Here is a 14,549-nt window from a genome sequence, read left to right as displayed (position 1 = left end):
ATACTCCATTGTGTAAATGTGCCACAGCGTTTTAATCCAGTCGCCTACCGATGGGCATTTCAGTTGTTTCCAAGTCTTGGCTATTGTAAATAGCGCGGCAATAAACATAGCGGTGCATGTAGTTTTTTGAATTAGCATCTTGGGTTTCTCTGGATAGACACCTAAGAGTGGAATTGCTGGGTCATACAGTAGTTCCATTTCCAGTTTTTTGAGGCACCTCCATACTGATTTCCATAATGACTGCACCAATCAGCAGTCCCACCAACAGTGCACCAGGGTTCCCTTTTTCCCACAATCTTGCCAGCAGTTGTCGTTCATTGATTTATTGATGATGGCCATTCTGACCAGAGTGAGGTAGTATCTCATTGTGGTTTTTATTTGCATTTCTCTAATGATTAGTGAGGCTGAACATTTTTTTCATATGCCTGTTGGCCATCTGTATGTCCTCTTTAGAGGACTGTCTCAAGAGAGTTGTTAAGCAAAGCAGTCACGAGTACAGTGAATTTATTTGTGTGTTTTTTTTTTAATTTAAATCAGGGTACACTTTACATACAGAAATTTACCTTTTTAGTGCATAGCTCTGAATTGTGACAAACTCATTCAATTGTGCAACTACCAAATCAAAACGTAGGCCACTTCCATCACCCACAGAATTTTTCCCATGCCCTTTTCTAGTAAGCTCCCCTTCCAACCCTAGCCCTTGGCAACAGCCGGTCTGTTCATCCCCTATAGTTTTCCCTTTTCCATAATGTTACATAAGTGGAATCATACAGTATATATGTCTCCTGTTGGGTCTGGCTTCTTTCACTCAATGTAATGCATGTGACATTCATTCATTTAGTATCAGTAGTTGCTCCTTTTTATTGCTGAGTAGAACCCCACTGTATGGTTGGACCACAGCTTATTAATTCATTCTCTTGCTGAAGGACATTTGGGCTGTTTCCAATTTTTGACAATTACATATAAAGCCTCTCTATACAGAGAATTACCTTATTATATTACCAGAAGGGGAAAAAAGAAACCAGCAGCCACAGAATAAAAGACAAAACAAATACCAAGAAAACACTGAAAAATGGAAAGCATGAAATAAGATGACAAAAATGAGATTCAAATATTTGGAACAATATTGTTAAATTTTCTATTGAATGACAGAGCACTGAGAAGGAAAAAAACGGCTGTAAGCTTAGGCAACTAACTTTACCCTTCCTGAGATTTCTTGAAAGGGCCATAGACCTCTCAAGATAGAGAGAACACCTGGAATCAGCCCTGTTTGTTAGGGAGCTCTGCCACTCATATCCCCCCATACTTGGCACACAGTCACATATCACATACTCACACACACCTCACTCCACACTCACATCCCCAACCTCCCCCCTGCCCCAGAGGAAAATTTTCACAGTATCAGAGCATAGTATATGGGTGAGGAGAAAAACCAAAGATCAGTTTACAGGGGTGTAGAGACAGGACCTAATTGAAGGATGCTATCAGGAGCACTCTTAGCTTCTTTTTGCAGACATTCAATGAGGAGGGAAAATGTCTTCTAATTTAGGTAAGTAGAGGCATCTATGCAGGTCCTCTTTTGTCATTGTTGAGCAGTCTTCTTCAAGAAGGCTGGTGTCAGGAAGCCCATGAGCACATGGGGCCATGACTGACTTGAGAGTCTGCCTATGGGACTCCCCTTTGCCTGGAGCCCCAGGACGGACCAGGGCAGGTCACATCACATAGCAGGTTGTGTTGACTAAGCTCTAAATTATGTGGAATAGGAAGAGCGTTGCAATCCCTGAAGTGGTGAAGCCATCGCAGACTGGGATAACGGGCGCAAGATTGTGTCGGGTTGGCCTTTTCTAAGTTAACTTTATGGATTGGATTTGATCCAATGGAGGAAAGCAGAGAGGGCCATTCAAACAAGGGGAATAAAAAGACTCAGTCAGATGAGCTTTGAAAATTCCTAAATCTTATACATCAGTAGAAAATAGAGAACTATCCAAAGATTTTTGAGCTGGGGAATAAGACATACATACATAATATTAAAAAAAATATTAGAAGAGCACGATTTTGCAGAATAGTGTTATAATACCAATAATGGCTAGTTCTTCCCATGGTAAATGTTTTAGAAATATCACTGTCCACAGTAGCCCTATGATGAAATTGTTATTATTTGTCCTGTTTTATACCTGAGGAGAGATGGAGCAGGCCGATCAGTTAAGACCCAAATATAGTAATCTGATGATGAAGGAAATGGTAAACATGGTGGGAGCAGAAATGGAAAGCAGCAATTCTAAGATGACTCTAGGTATTAAGCCTGAGTGGCTGAAAAAATAAAGTCCCCAATCATCTGACTGAAATAGACCAATCTTTACCAATACTATGCTCTGATATGGTAAATTTCCTCTGGAGCAGAGAGGTGTGTTGGGGATGTGAGTGTAGAGTGAGGTATGTGTGAGTATGTGATATGTGCAGCTCATCTTTTGGTGGTACATGATCTAATCCTTCTCTATTTGTGGTTCACAGAATAGCAGAAGTTGGAACTGTAAGACTTTCCGTTTGTAGCGAATATAATTACTGTAGGTCACTGCTTACTGACTAATTAATTATATTGAAATAACATATAGCACACATGCTAATGTGGAAGACCAGGAAGTCTGTTTTCCACTAGCTTTAGAGTGATTTCTGTGTTGAAATTCTGGAAAACAAGCAAGCCTAGATTTCGGGTTGGAAAAATATTATTTTGCTCTTAACATTTAGATTGGATTGTAAGTTAGGTTGTTACATTTTATGAGACTGAAATATTTTAATGCTTGGGGGATAGTATGTTGAATTTGCAAGCTGCCCTACTTTTGTACTTTTGATTATTTTCAAATGTATGTGAAAAGAAAGTGGAATTCAAGTGAATTTTTACATTTGTAAAGTGATCATAGTAAAATACAGAGGTTCTTGAAGTGTTGGCTATAACCAGTAGCCTCAGTGCTACCTGGGAACATGTTCAAATGCAAATTATTGGGCCCCATTCCTAACTTGCCTAATTCAGAAACTCTAGAGGTGGAGCCCAGCAATCTGAGTTTTAATGAGCCCCCCCAGGTAATTCTGATACATGCTAAAGTTTGTGAAGTATTGGAATAATATATACAAAGGTATATGTTAAAATGCAATAAATCATATAAAATATAACTTTTGTCATTATGATTACTCCCCCCATGCATATGTACCTCTAGATCTGTCTAAGTGGTTTTCCTTGTTTGAATTAAATATTGAATACATAAAAGAATATATACAACAAAAGATTATAAAGAGAAACAGTAATAAAAACTCACATGTATCCCCATCCAATGAATTGCAAAAAAAGCTCTTTGTATATGAGCACCATAACCATGCTTGCCCCTAATAATCTGACATCCCTGTCCCAGCTTGGATGTAAAAATATCCTGAAATTAGTATATTTTATTCCCACGAATATTTTCTGTGGTCTTACCACAAATATATGTGTATTTAAAAAACCTAATTCATTTAGTTTGGGAAGAGTTTGAATTTTATCTAAAGGCATCATCCATCCTGTGTATATTTCTCCTGTAATTAAAAAAAAAATTTTGCTCAACCTTTTGTTCGTGGTATGTGTACAAATTTGATGCATGCATTCATTTTCCCTGCTGTATTCTGTATTTGAATATACAATAATTTCTTTATTTTTCCTTTCAATGGACATGGGTTCATTCCAGTTTTTGTTATTACAAATGCTGCTACTGTGAACATTCTTGAACATATTTCTTGGTACACTTGTGCAGAGTTTCTGTGGGACACTGGTTTTCAAACTGTTTCACCTGCAATCTGTAGGAAGATACACACTTTATATCATAACCCAGCAATATCAGCTTGCTTGCTATAGCATAAAATCCACAGCACAGTGGATTTTTCTGTACTGACAAAACTGGGTCCTCAAACCTCCTTAAACTCATTCATTAGTTCTAGTAACTCTTTGTAAGTGTCTTAAGATTGTCTAGATAGACAATCATGTCATTTGCTAATAAACAGCTTTATATCACCCTTTCCAATTAGTAAGATTTGTATTTCTTTTTCTTGCCTTATTGCACTAGCTAGAACGACCATTAAAATGTGGAATAGAAGTGATGAGAACACACACTCTTGCCTTGTTCTTGATATTAAGGAAGCACATTTAATATCTGACAATTTGGTATGGTGTTAGCAATAGGTGTATCGTGCTTTTTATCAGGTTGAAGATATTCCTAATACGTTGACAGTTTTTATCATGAATGGATATCAGATTTTATCAAATGCCTTTTCTGTATCTATAGAGATGTTCATTTTTTTTCTTTTTTCATCTTAATGTGGTAGATTACATTGACTTTTTTTTAATGGTCCTGAGTTATTTAGGTGTTACTTGGCTTTCAAATATTTGGGGATTTTCTAAATGTCTTTCTGTTACTGTGTTGTTGTTTTTTTTAAAATTAATTTTGTTATGTCAAAGAACATGCTTTGTATGATGTGAGTCCTTTTCAGTTCACTGGGGCTTGTTGTATTGCACGTTCTACGTCATTTCTGTTTTGTTTTTTCTATATTGATTCATTTTCCTTCTAACTATAGATGATGTTTTCCTCCTTGATTGCATGTTTAGTAATCTTGAACTGGATGTGAGGCATTTAAATTTTATCTTGTGAGGAGTTTGAGCCTTGTTCTGCAATGCAGTTATAAGGGAACTTTTATTCTTTCCAGGTCTGCATTTGCTCTTTGTTAGGTGGGACCAGCACTGCCTTTAGCCTAGGGCCAGTTTGGTTACACTACCAAGTACTCTTGTGAGTACTCAATCCAATGGCCACAGATCCTCAGGTTTCTCAACTAGGTTGTGGAGAATGTGAACTGTTCCCACCCTTGTGTGAGGGTTGGGAATTGTTCTCCCTGTGCTTTTATGGTGGTTCTTTTTCTTGGCCTGGGGGTTCTCTTCACATTCACGCTCTGATCAATGATCAGCTATAGACTTCAGGGGAAACTTCTGCAGCCCGGCCGTCTCTGACTCTCTGCCCTGTACATTCCAGCCACCTTGACCTTGCTGATCTCTCAACTCTTTCCTCACCTCAGAGTAATTACTGGGCTCTGTTTAGGCTTCTCCTCCCTGCACTTTTGTCGGAAGACTCTTTCAAGCAGGAAGCAGAGGCAGTTGTAGGCTTCCCTCATCTGTTTATGCTTTCTCAGGCCTCACTCCCCTACATTATATGCTGGTCCGTATCTGAAAACTACTGTGTCACATACTTTGCCCATTTTTTAGTTGCTTTTAAGACAGGATAGCTCATCTGATCCCTGACGGATTCTCTGGGCCACTATGGCAACAAGTAGAAGAGAAATACGTATTTTTTAAGGAAGAAAAATATTCTAAATTCGTACTGATATATCCAAATCAAATAGATTAGCCCACAATTATTTATCATTTTTTAAGTTTTGTACTTGTCTTTTCTCTTATGCTGAAAAATCTTGATTCTGAAGACATTACCGATAATTACTCATTTTTATGTTTCTTCTCATTTTATTCTTACGGCAACCCTAAGAGGTAGACAGAATACTAGTTCACAAAATATTGCTTTTTTGATGAGGAAACTGAAGCCTGAAACGATTAAATGACTTGCCTGAAAGTCCAGAATGGTAGTTTTTTGGCCAAGCTACAGAAAGGCTTCTTCAGTGGCCTGATTTTGTTTTAGCTTGGTCTGTCATTTTTCAAACACACACACACACACACACACACACACACACACACACACGGCCCTGGCTTCCATTTCCTCATTTATGAAACAAGGAGATATGACCAAATGATTTCCCAGATCTCTTCCGTTTCTGGCTTTCTCCTTAACTGTTTGCTCTTCTCAGTTCTTCCCTGCCAGCCACATAAGGCAACATTCTATTTTTCTCACTGTGTTTTCTGTAAGCACTGGCTTTGGTGTATCTGATACTGCAGAAGCTGGGGTGCAGTTCTAAGACCCTCCTGAATGTGATCTGTGGGGTAAGGGTGACCGGCGAAGCTTGTCCTGGGACAGGCCTTGCTGAGGTCCAAAGCTGCTGCTGTTGTTTTCGCATTTTCGGGTTGATGACTTTAAATGAATGGGTTTTGCAGCCTGGTGAGGGATTCATTCCTTTTCTCATTGAACTGTGTTTTGTCTCAAACTCAAGTATGTGTGGAGAAAATAGTCACTGACATTTTCATTGTCACTTCAAAGTACTTGTCAAAGTACTTGTTCTAGATTCCACAATAATCTGTGGCTTTTACCCTCAGATTCTCTATTCTTCGATTGTGATTTCTGTCTATAACTTTGATGCAGTAAACGCAACACAGTCTTAGATCTGACTCTTTTCATCTTAAATTTGTTCAGTTTTTATTTAATGAGAATGTATACCAAGAAGAACCTGATAATAATGCCTTGTTTGATTGGGGAAGGTGTTCTGAGCTTGTTAGTTAGTTTTTTTACCTTCATCATTACAATTCTGCCTTAGTTGCCCTCAGATTTTTTTTCTCTTTACTTTTCCTTAACAAGAAAGAAATCAGTTGAAAAGAATAGAAGCGAATCGAACTATAGGCACGGATAACATTAGAATGTGTACCTTTTGTGTTTTATCCAGATGGAGAATACTATAGTGAGTACATGATTGAGGCATCACAGGTATTCTGAATAGCACCCTGGTACCTTAGCTGAATCACTGCAAATATGCTTGGAAGGGAAAAAAAACAAAAACAAAAAACAACAAAAGAAATGCTTGGAATCAGCATCAAGAAAATGGTTAAAGGGCCGGCCGAGTGGCGCGATGGTTAAGAACTGGCTTGGGACGCCAGAGGGCCCCGGTTTGGATCCCACATATGAGGGCCAGTGACACTGCCCTCCACAGCTAAGATGCTGAACAACAGCTCAACCTGGAGCTGGGCTGCTGTGAGTCACCGGTGACGGCGTAGGCTGCAGCCCCTGCTGCAGTGGGCTGCCATGGGCTACCGTGTGTGGCCAGCAGCCGCTGTGAGTGGCCGTCCAGAAGCCGGCGACTGATCTGCCTCGCCAGGGAAGAGCGCAAATGATGGTGCCAACTTGGGCCAGTGAAGCAACGTCCTCCACAACTAGACTGAAGAACAAAACGACAGCAACTTGTCAGTTCCCCTTCCCCCAATTCCCCAGCACTGCTCCCATCCCCCCAATTCCCCAATAAAAATCTTTAAAAAAAAGAAAAAGAAAATGGTTAAAATATTAAAATATTCCCTGATCTCCTGCTGTTTCTTAGTGGAGCTCTGTACTTGGCTTTCTGCAGTAAAATGGTTTTGCTGTCCTTAAGGACACCTGCATGTCGCTCGCCAACAACCTTTCCCTTGGAAGGACTATTGAGACAAGCTCATTCTGTTATTTCTACCGTCCTTCTTGGCTCCCAGTTCTCACTGAATGGCTGCCACTGTCTTAGTGGTGAGGATGGCAGGGGCAGGCTTTGCGGTTGTGGGTGCCTCCGTGCTCCAAGTGGGAAGCTGGAAAGGGTGGGAAAGGGGAAGGGGGAAAAGGGAAGGGGGCTGACACTGACTCAGATCCAAGGTGTTCCTTAGTCATCATCCTGTGGGCTCTGTGCCTTCTCCGCTTTGGTCTAATGGAACCGTGGGAAGAATGCGCTGTTCCCGCCATTTTTTTGGATGCGGAAGCTGTGGTGGAAAGCACCCTGTGTGTGTAGAACATACATTTTTTTGTTCTATAATCTTCAATGGCCTTGTTTTAGCCTTTCTCCATTAAATATGTCATGTAAATTAAATTTCATGTTAATTTAAATGACCTAGCTTATCGTAATCACTTGGTACCAGTGAAATAAATAAACTATATTTGAGTTTATATCTGTGAAATATCTCTCCAGTTAAAGATATTGATTCTATCCACAAATAGATATAATGCTTAAAGTAGAGATTTCTTAGTTGATTACTGACTCAATTTCTGTGGTAAAAAAAAAAAGAAAATAGAGATTTCTTAAGAATAACCAGCAAATGGGTCATTAAATCCTCTCATCTCTTAAACAGTCTAGAAAATGAAGTAAAGAATCCTGTATGAACATGTACCTGTGCAGTGCAGATGGTGACAATTATAAGCTGAAGTCCTCATCTGATAGAGAGCCCCTGGCCTGGAAAGTTCTGAGTAGAGACATAGCGTGCTGGTCATCTCACCCTAAAAAGACTAGTTTGGAGCCTCATTGGAATGATCAGTGTAAAACCATAGATTTTTACTTCTTGGGGTCAGATCTCTTGTTGAGTGGGATTAAAGAACAAGAGAAAAAAATTGTGTGCCCTTCTAGAACATCATCGCATTAAATCTGGGGAGAAGATGAAAGATGAGATGTGCCCTTTTATTTTTACAGTCCCAGTGGCTGAAAGTATGCAGATGTAAGATAATAATGAAAAAAATGAAGTTTGAGCATTTCTTTTGTTAGATTCTATCAAATGACTAATAGCAAATGTCTGTGTTTTAGTTATTCTTCAAGGGGTCATAATTTGAGGGTTCATGAAAGAACCTAATTTATTAGAAAGAGTGACTAGTAGGCCACAGACTTTTCATCGTCAAAACCAATCCTCATTTGGGGTCTTAGAAGTCTATTCTGTTGGTTTCTTGTTGTGTAATCCTAAGACCTCAAATTTCTTTTTTTCTCTCAAATAAGTCTGGTTCAAAAGAAAAGGCCAAGTTAAAAATTTGGTAAAATGCAAGCTATTTTACATTTGTAGACATACTGTCTTGTCTACTTGGCTCTGCAAAATTACACTTTTGTGTCGTAAACAGTTAAACCGCTTAGGGAAGAATTCTAGCAATTCGTCTTTCCCAACCTTGCACATAGCAGCCAACACGGCAATTTATATACAGCGACTCCCTCCCTGTTCTCGTTTAATTTCCTCAGACAAAACAAGAGATTGTGGTGGTGCCTGCTAGTTCAAAACGGCACAACTTGTTTCTCTGGACTCCTACCATCACCTCATGAATCAGAGAATGTTGGAGCCACAGGGACCCTTAGACTCATCTGGTCCAATGCCTGGTTTACATATGGGAAACTGAGGCTGAGACTGAGCAACTCACTCAAGGTCATCTTGTTCCCCCCTTCTTTGTCTTTCTCTATAATAGTTATTCACATCCCAGGGAGGAAAGCATGATCCACTGAGTGCCTTAGTTGTATGGCTGTTCTTGAAATAGCAGCAGACTCACCGACGGTGTGATTACCAGTCACTGATTGGTATCAGAGAGCTTGTTTTTAGAAGCTGTATTCTCATTTAATGAGAGAAATCAAAGGCAGACCACATATTGAGACTCTGTCAGGCTGTTCTCTTTGTTTCCAGGCTATTCCAGGGCGTACCTTAGCCATGTCAGACCAGCCTGGTAAAAAGTGATGAATGGGTCATCACAGGACCTGGGTTACAGCTTGGTTGCTGGTGAAGGTGGGTTACTTGGGGCAAGATGCTTACATCTTCTGGGTCTGTTTTCTCATTAAATAATGTACATGACATCTACTCCATACAGTTAGTATATTATATATGGAAATGAAGCCTTAAAATACAACAGAAATGAAGTGTATTCAGGGGGCGGGAGAGGGGCTAGGGAGTGCATAGTTCTAAAGAGTATCATTGGAATGAATACATGGCAGCTCTACTGATTGGAATTCTTGTTGGTACTTCTGCCCAAAGACATGAAACAGTACGAATGGCCTCTAACCAGTGATGTCTCCCTGTATTGAAAAGCATTGTTGAAGGAGTGTTCCACCCATGAGAATCCCTTTGAAAGCTTGGGTTGGAAAAGCAGATTCTTTTGTGCAATAAGCAAAAAGTGTCAGGAGAGGTGGTTTTGACAGATCCTTTCACTGAGTGGTGGGGAACCACAGCTGCTGTTTCTGAGGGCAGCGGAAGTATCTTGGATTTGGGAAAGCAGTGGCGAATACCTGAATTGATGGATGGATTTTATAAAAGTCACTGTTGTGCCCTGAGCACCTTCTTTGGGTCTCACCCAGTGCCATGGAATGTGAAAGACACAAAAGTACCGTGTTAACCAGGTCTCTGTTAGGGAGGGGTTTATCTTCTGATTGATGGCAGATGATACCACAAGATGATGATGTAAAACCCCAAACCGTGTTGGAAGGAAAAGCTGTTGCAGGATGTCAGAGAAGAAAGAGGCGCCTGCAGGGTGCTAGGGAGTCAGTAGTCATTTGTTGAAATGAATTGTGAGTGTGAGCTTTGGATTGTTACAAAGAAAAAGATAAGGTGTTGTTCCAGGCAGGGCTGAACCATTGTTGGAGCACAGAATTTAGGGGAGAATATGTGTCTTCCCTGGAGCACAGGGTGGAATTTGGCAGATAATGGAGGCAAAGGTGGATAATTGAGGCTGGGATAATTTTGGAACACTTTGATTGTCAGACTTAGGATATACAATTTAAGAAAACATTGGTCTATGGTGTGTGTGTGTGTGTGTGTGTGTGTGTGTGTGTGTGTGTGTGTGTACACTCATGTGTGCCGCAGTCCTTGGTAGGTGTTTGCGCTTGGAGCTACCGGTGCTAAGTGCTGCCTCTGAGAGCGTCTGCTTGCTTTCCTGATGACTAAGAACAAGAAAGAGATAAAGCTTGGTCATTATACAACCCATCAGGACACTGCAAGCTCACTACTTCCTGATTCTATCTGAGAGCAGAGCTGGTGGAAGGATCTCTCTCTCTCTCTCTCTCTCTCTCTCTCTCTCTCTCTCTCTCTGTCTTTTTGGTACACAAAGTAACTAACATTCACAGGTTCCAGAAATTTGATGGGGATATCTTTTGGGGGGCTATTTTTCTGCCCATCACAGCAGCTGTGAATAGTCACATGAAGTTTTTTGTGTAGGCATATTTTCATTTCTCTTTGTCAATAACTGGGAGTGAAATTGATGGGTCATATTATAAATTTATGTTTAACTTTTTAAGACAATGCCAAACTGTTTTCTGAAGAGGCTGCCATTTTACATTCCTTCCAGTTTCTTCACATTCTTGCCAGTTTTCAGCCTTTTAAAAATTACAGCCTTTCTTTTTTTTAAAGATTTTTATTGGGGAATTGGGGGATGGGGACTGTGCTGGGGAATTGGGGGAAGGGGAACAGACAAGTTGCTATCCTTTCATTCTTCAGTCTAGTTGTGGAGGACGTCGCTTCACTGGCCCAAGTTGGCACCATCATTGCGCTCTTCCCAAGCGAGGCAGTCGCCAGCTTCTGGAAGGCCGCTCACTGCAGCTGCTGGCCGCTCCCGCTGGCTGCTGGCTACACACAGTAGCCCATGGCAACCCACTGACACAGGGGCTGCAGCCTACGCTGTGCCTGGCGACGCATGGCAGCTCATCTCCAGGTTGAGCTGTTGTTCAGCATCTTAGCTGTAGAGGGCAGTGTCACTGGCCCTCATATGTGGGATCTGAACCGGGGCTCTCTGGCGTCCCAAGCCAGCTCTTAACCATCGCGCCACTCGGCCGGCCCTAAAAAATTACAGCCTTTCGAATGGGTGTGAAGTGGTATGTCATTGTGGTTTTGATTTGCATTTCCCTGATGACTGCTGCTGTGGAGCATTTTGCATGTGCTTATTAGGTATACCATATATGATTCTTGGTCAAATGTCCCTTCAGAGCTCTTGCCCATCTTAAAATTGTGTTGTCTTTTTTTTTCTGAGTTATGTTAGTCTACTGTTTTTCACAGTCTGGCCCAGTCATTGCCAGTCCTAAGGACTGTGGTGATTGAGGTCACCTTGATGAGGGAAGTGCTGGGGCGACCCAGTTCCCCAGGGAGCTGAGAACTAGGAGAAGGCGGCCATCCCTGCATTTACCCTGTGTCAGGCCATCACTGGAGGGTAGATGGGACCCACAAGTGGCCCTTTGGCTACCAGTCACTGCGTCAGGGTAGCTGGTAGATGGTGCGCCCTCTGCCTTAGTGATCATAAGCTCAGTGGTCTTGCAGGCTGGCTGTTGTCTGATGAACAATGGACCGACCAGCAGAACCCCACAATATATTCTCCTTGTAGCTCGGTTTTTTCCTTTATAACTCTTATAATTAAGTAGTTTTTTTCTGTAGTAATATATTTAATCTCTTTCTTCCCCTACAAGACTGTAAAAATCCCTGGGACACAGGCAATGTCCGTGTGTTTCGTAACTCTTATCACTGGTCTCTAACACTCTACGTGGTCCATAGAAGGCAACCAACCAGTATTTGCTGGATGGAGGAATGACTGTAAAACACCAGCATTGGGGGTCCTGGAGGATGTGCTCTGCTTTACAGTGGGTGACTCACATGAGATCATTGAGTGGAGGGTAATTTGTTAAGTAATTCACAAATCACAGAATGTGCTATTTAGCGACTTGTAGTTGAACTGCCATTGATGCCATGTCCCCTTTTATTTCCAGCGATCTATAACTACAATGCCTCTCAAGATGTGGAGCTCTCCCTGCAGATTGGAGACACGGTTCACATCCTGGAGATGTATGAGGGTGAGTCTGGATGGCCTTCTGCCAGACAGGGCGAAAGGGAAATACAGTGGAAGTTACTTATTAATAAGGCACTTAGAGCCAGCATCATCCTGCTTTACTTCCTGAGGAGGTGCTGGGGAAAAATCCAGGGAGTACTTAGGTTATACAGTTTCATACCAAGGGTGATTTCGAAACAGCCAGCTGAGTACATAAGTGCAAACATGCCCAGACACCAGAATCAAAAAGTATGTGAGTATGTTGGGCCTAACCCCTGAGTGCGGAAGGACCCGGCGCAGGCCTGACTTGGGAGAAACATGTAGGACGTGGAGCCGGCGGGAGCGCCAAGGAAGCACTGATTAAGTGGCCCTTTCTACTCAGCACTGAGTGTTGCCAGATTGGCGGAGAAATAAGAGAGAGACTTACTGGGGGTTGCTGAGACTCGGAAAATTAGGTCAGGACTGCAACTGATCCAGCAAGCCTCCCAGTATATTTTCTCCAACTAGGTCCGGCTAGGGAGGTGGTGCCAGTTAACCCGGAAGTGGCCTGTCCGGCAGGACTGAGGACTGTTGGTTTGTCGGCAAAGCATAGGTCAGGTCTGCACCCACCCTACCCCACCCCAGACTTCTAGCTCCAGCCGAACCTCTGAATGCTAGCAGGACTCCTCCGTGTACCCACATTTCTAACCCAAACCCTCAGAGTGCAACAAACATGCACCCAGGCCCCTGAAGTAGAGGATCAAAGGAAAGAACCACCTTTAGGACTCACTTATTCTCTGAAGCCAGGGGCAGGATGGGATGGGAAAGTAGGCAGATTTTTCTCATAGAGTGAGAATTGTTAGAACAGGAACTCTGGATTTGCAAGGTCCAGCCCGCTGTGTAAATGCATATAATGGTGGAAAGGCAGAGGTGGTCATCTAGAACCCAGTGTGGCTTACCTAGGACAGAACAGGAAGACACAGGACGGGGAAGGAAAGACGGGAAGCGAAGCAGGGCTTGGCCATAGAAAAGCTAAGCCCTCTGCCTGACTGCACAGAAGACTTGACTGTTACTGCTGCCTCTTTTTATTTTTAGGTAGAGGGCTTGGGTTTTGCATTATCCTTCTCTCTTCCACACAAGTCCAAGTGTTCTCATGCAGCTCCCAGGGGCAGGGAGAAGAGAGGGAGAGCTGTGCGGACTCTTCCCACTCCATTCTCTTTACTTTTCATCTTCACCATCCCAGGTCCCGCTAAACATGGATTCCATGGCGTCCTTAAGTCACCAAGACAATGTACTTACCTTCTTGTGACTCCTTTGCATATTGAAACCATAGTCCCCTCAAACCTTACTAGGTCATTCTTCCTTGTCAGGGGTCAGATTAACCCCCATTAATATGAGTCCTATGAGGACAAAGTGCCCCCGTCAGCTATTTAAAAAAACATGCCTAGTCTCTATGGACACACATTTTTCCATTATGCAGGTAAGAGGCATATGTTCAGGATTTTTGGGGTTTTTTCTTTAACTCTTCCATATGGGCTTAAAAAGGATGTATATTTTAAGGTCATTGGGGGCAGAGTTCTATAGGTGACAATTAGATTCTGATTTCTTTGTCATTTTTTTCAAATTTGCTATATGCTAACTTTTTACTGCTTTTTCTGTAACTGTGAGACCTGAGTTCAATCTTCCCATGACTGCAGTCTGTCTCTGTCAATTTATAGTGATGTCGGGTTTTTGCATTATATATGCTCAAACCTGTTTTGAGGTGCATGCGATTTTAGACTTGTTACATTAAATGATTTCAACTTTTAAATCCTGTTTGTTCAATCTTTTATCATTATCTTCGTCTGTAGTAATGCTTTTATTCCTTAGTCTGTTTTGTCTGAAACTACAGCCAATTCACTGGCAGTCCCAGGGCTCCAGTTTTTGTCCTCCTCGCCCCATGAGGCCATCAGAAATGCTGCTCAGCCCTCAGGAACCTGTCTTAATTCAGCTGGTGCCCCAAAAGAAACGCAGCTCCAAATGCTGGCCTCATCTTTCTGAGTTTGGGTCTTTTTCAGACCTTGACCTCGTAACTCTTCCCTTTCTCTCTCTCTCTCTCTCTCTCTCTCTCTCTCTCTCTCTCTCTCT

The 14,549-nt window shown here is 41.9% G+C and overlaps 1 protein-coding gene across 1 annotated transcript in view; it reads left to right on the top strand.

Annotated features, from left to right (window-relative positions):
* DOCK5 (dedicator of cytokinesis 5) overlaps positions 1-14,549 on the top strand; it is a 217,688-nt gene that overhangs the window by 53,221 nt on the left and 149,918 nt on the right. Inside the window, exon 2 of the mRNA XM_019659565.1 lies at positions 12,385-12,468. Coding sequence (XP_019515110.1) covers positions 12,385-12,468 — 84 coding nt within the window. The remainder of the gene's footprint in view (positions 1-12,384; positions 12,469-14,549) is intronic.

The sequence above is a fragment of the Hipposideros armiger genome, unplaced genomic scaffold (assembly GCF_001890085.2).
Source record: "Hipposideros armiger isolate ML-2016 unplaced genomic scaffold, ASM189008v1 scaffold_301, whole genome shotgun sequence".
Classification (NCBI taxonomy): Eukaryota; Metazoa; Chordata; class Mammalia; order Chiroptera; family Hipposideridae; genus Hipposideros; species Hipposideros armiger.
This window is presented reverse-complemented; position numbering and strand designations above follow the sequence as displayed.